The sequence below is a fragment of the Cynara cardunculus genome, unplaced genomic scaffold (genome assembly GCF_001531365.2).
Source record: "Cynara cardunculus var. scolymus isolate 2C unplaced genomic scaffold, CcrdV1 Un_Scaffold_4064, whole genome shotgun sequence".
Taxonomy (NCBI): domain Eukaryota; kingdom Viridiplantae; phylum Streptophyta; class Magnoliopsida; order Asterales; family Asteraceae; genus Cynara; species Cynara cardunculus.
This window is the reverse complement of record NW_020201741.1, coordinates 27,027-29,100: the sequence shown is the minus strand read 5'-3', so window position 1 is coordinate 29,100 and position 2,074 is coordinate 27,027. Positions and strand designations below refer to the sequence as shown.

The 2,074-nt window shown below is 32.3% G+C and overlaps 1 protein-coding gene across 1 annotated transcript; it reads right to left on the bottom strand.

Moving 5' to 3' along the window:
• Positions 1-742: 742 nt before the first annotated feature.
• LOC112503895 (root allergen protein-like) lies at positions 743-1,590 on the bottom strand. The gene is made up of 2 exons (XM_025107873.1): positions 1,370-1,590; positions 743-1,239 (listed from the first exon to the last, which is right to left on the bottom strand). Exons 1-2 carry the CDS (start codon positions 1,548-1,550, stop codon positions 941-943), a joined length of 480 nt encoding a protein of 159 aa, XP_024963641.1. The 5' UTR covers positions 1,551-1,590; the 3' UTR covers positions 743-940.
• Positions 1,591-2,074: the final 484 nt, after the last annotated feature.

The following is a 2,074-nucleotide window of genomic DNA, read 5'->3' as shown; positions in this document are numbered from 1 at the left end:
AAAAAAAAAAAAAATATATATATATATATATATATATATATATAAAAGGATTTGTATAACTCATCTCATTCGATCTGGTTGTTAATTTTTGAGTTTATGTTGTAAAAAAATATTGATGCAGAACTTATGTATTTGATGGACCAATGTTTGGTGATCTTTTAGTTGTTAAATGTATTTTCTTGTAAATATCTTAGAATTAAGAATGTTGGATGTCTTTAATGTTTAACACTGGTGGGTGGTGGGCAATAGTGGTTGATTGGTGGTGTATTTCTTCAGACATGAAGGTTTACTAAAAAAGTTAGTTTTAGAGACGACAACATGGTCTTTGTGTTTTTTTATATTAGAGGGTGACTCGTTCAGGTTTGGCAAAAACCACCTTTTAGCATACTGGAAGAGGAGGTTAGACCGTGTGTTTCTGAAATGGCTTATCGATTAAGGGCTAGCTGTGCTATATGGTCGCAACTTCCATTTAGCTTTAAAAAAGCATTTTCATTTCAATAAGAATTAAAGAACTTTTTTGAACTCATAATCTTTTTTCTTATCAAAGAAGTTTGTAAGTGTGAGAATCTTCATATATGCATTTTAAATCTTACTTATAAGATTCATCAAATTAACATTCATTTTTTCTCGTGAAACGTAGAAAACCTAAGCATTCACATTTTCATGATTCATACAAATTAAGTTGTTGGTTTGACAAGTTCTCAAGGCTTCTTTAAAGAAAAACCAATAAGAAAATAGCATCGTAATAAGAAAACTCACAATACATAATCATTATAGACGAAAACAAAGTACAATGATGATATAACTGGACAGAAGTCCATTTATTTAAGAGAGCAAAACAAGCAAATGAAACCATTTACTTCTCTTGCTCTCTCTCTTTTAAGCACACACTAACCAGAGCTTTTTCTTATTGAAACAAAACATGTTGATTCGAGTTGAATTAGTAAGCTTCGTCAGGATGAGCAATGGCATAGGACTCGATTGCCTTAAAGGTCTTCTTTAATGCTTCTTTGAATAACTTGGGTGTATCTTCAGTTAGCTTAGCATCACCTTTGCATTTACACACAACTGCGTGCTTGTATATGGATCCTCCATCAGAAGAAGGAATAAACTTAATATGATGAGTGGCTGAGTCTATTATACCCAACAACGCGTCGCCTTCAAAGACCGTGTAGCTAAGGCTAAGGTTGCTTGAGTCAATGGCATCAACAGTGTGCTTTGAAGTTGTGTATGGAACACCTATACATGTGTTATAGAAAATTAGGGAATGAAAATGGTAAAACAATTATAACTTTAATGACTCATGTAGTTTTAAATCCATCAAGTTGAACATAAAACAAAAACAATTTATGCAAAGGTACTTAATTACCATCGCCGTATGTAATGTTCTTGATGCTTCCAACACCACCATCACCTTGGATGACACTGACGGTCTTGAAAGTTTCAGGTTCAACCTTAGGTGCAATGGTGTCAAAGTGGCTAAAGACCTTAAAAAGCTTAGGAGCTGGAAGTGAAGAAGTGACCTCAACCTCAATAGTAACAACAGCCATTATCAACTATTTTTTTTTAAAGAAAGATATAGGAAAAAACCCGATGTTGTAATGAAATATGAGTGAACATAATGGTATTTATAGGGTTAGAGGGTTTGAAAAAAAGCAAGGTTAGGGTTAGCAAAATGTTGATATGTTTCACAGTGATGAAGAAAAATGTTGATAATGTTGCATAGTCAAGAAAATGGCAAATATTCTGCATTCCAATGTTGACTCATTGCAGTATTTATCTTTTACTTTTAAGAACGATAACTTTCTATATATCCTAAAGAATTAGATATATATATATAAAGTTATATTTATATGTAATTTTTCAACTTACATTTAAATGTAATTTTCAAAATAGTGTTTCTAGAAATGGGGTTTTTAAGGTCTAATTTGAATTGTCGGTAATCAATTTTTGTCCTAGTATATAAATGAGGTCCAGTCATTTATGTGCCACGATTGTCTTCGGAAATTAAGGGGCCGTCTACCCAAATACTTACCCGGTAAGTATTTACTGGTAGGAAGCAACACTATAATTT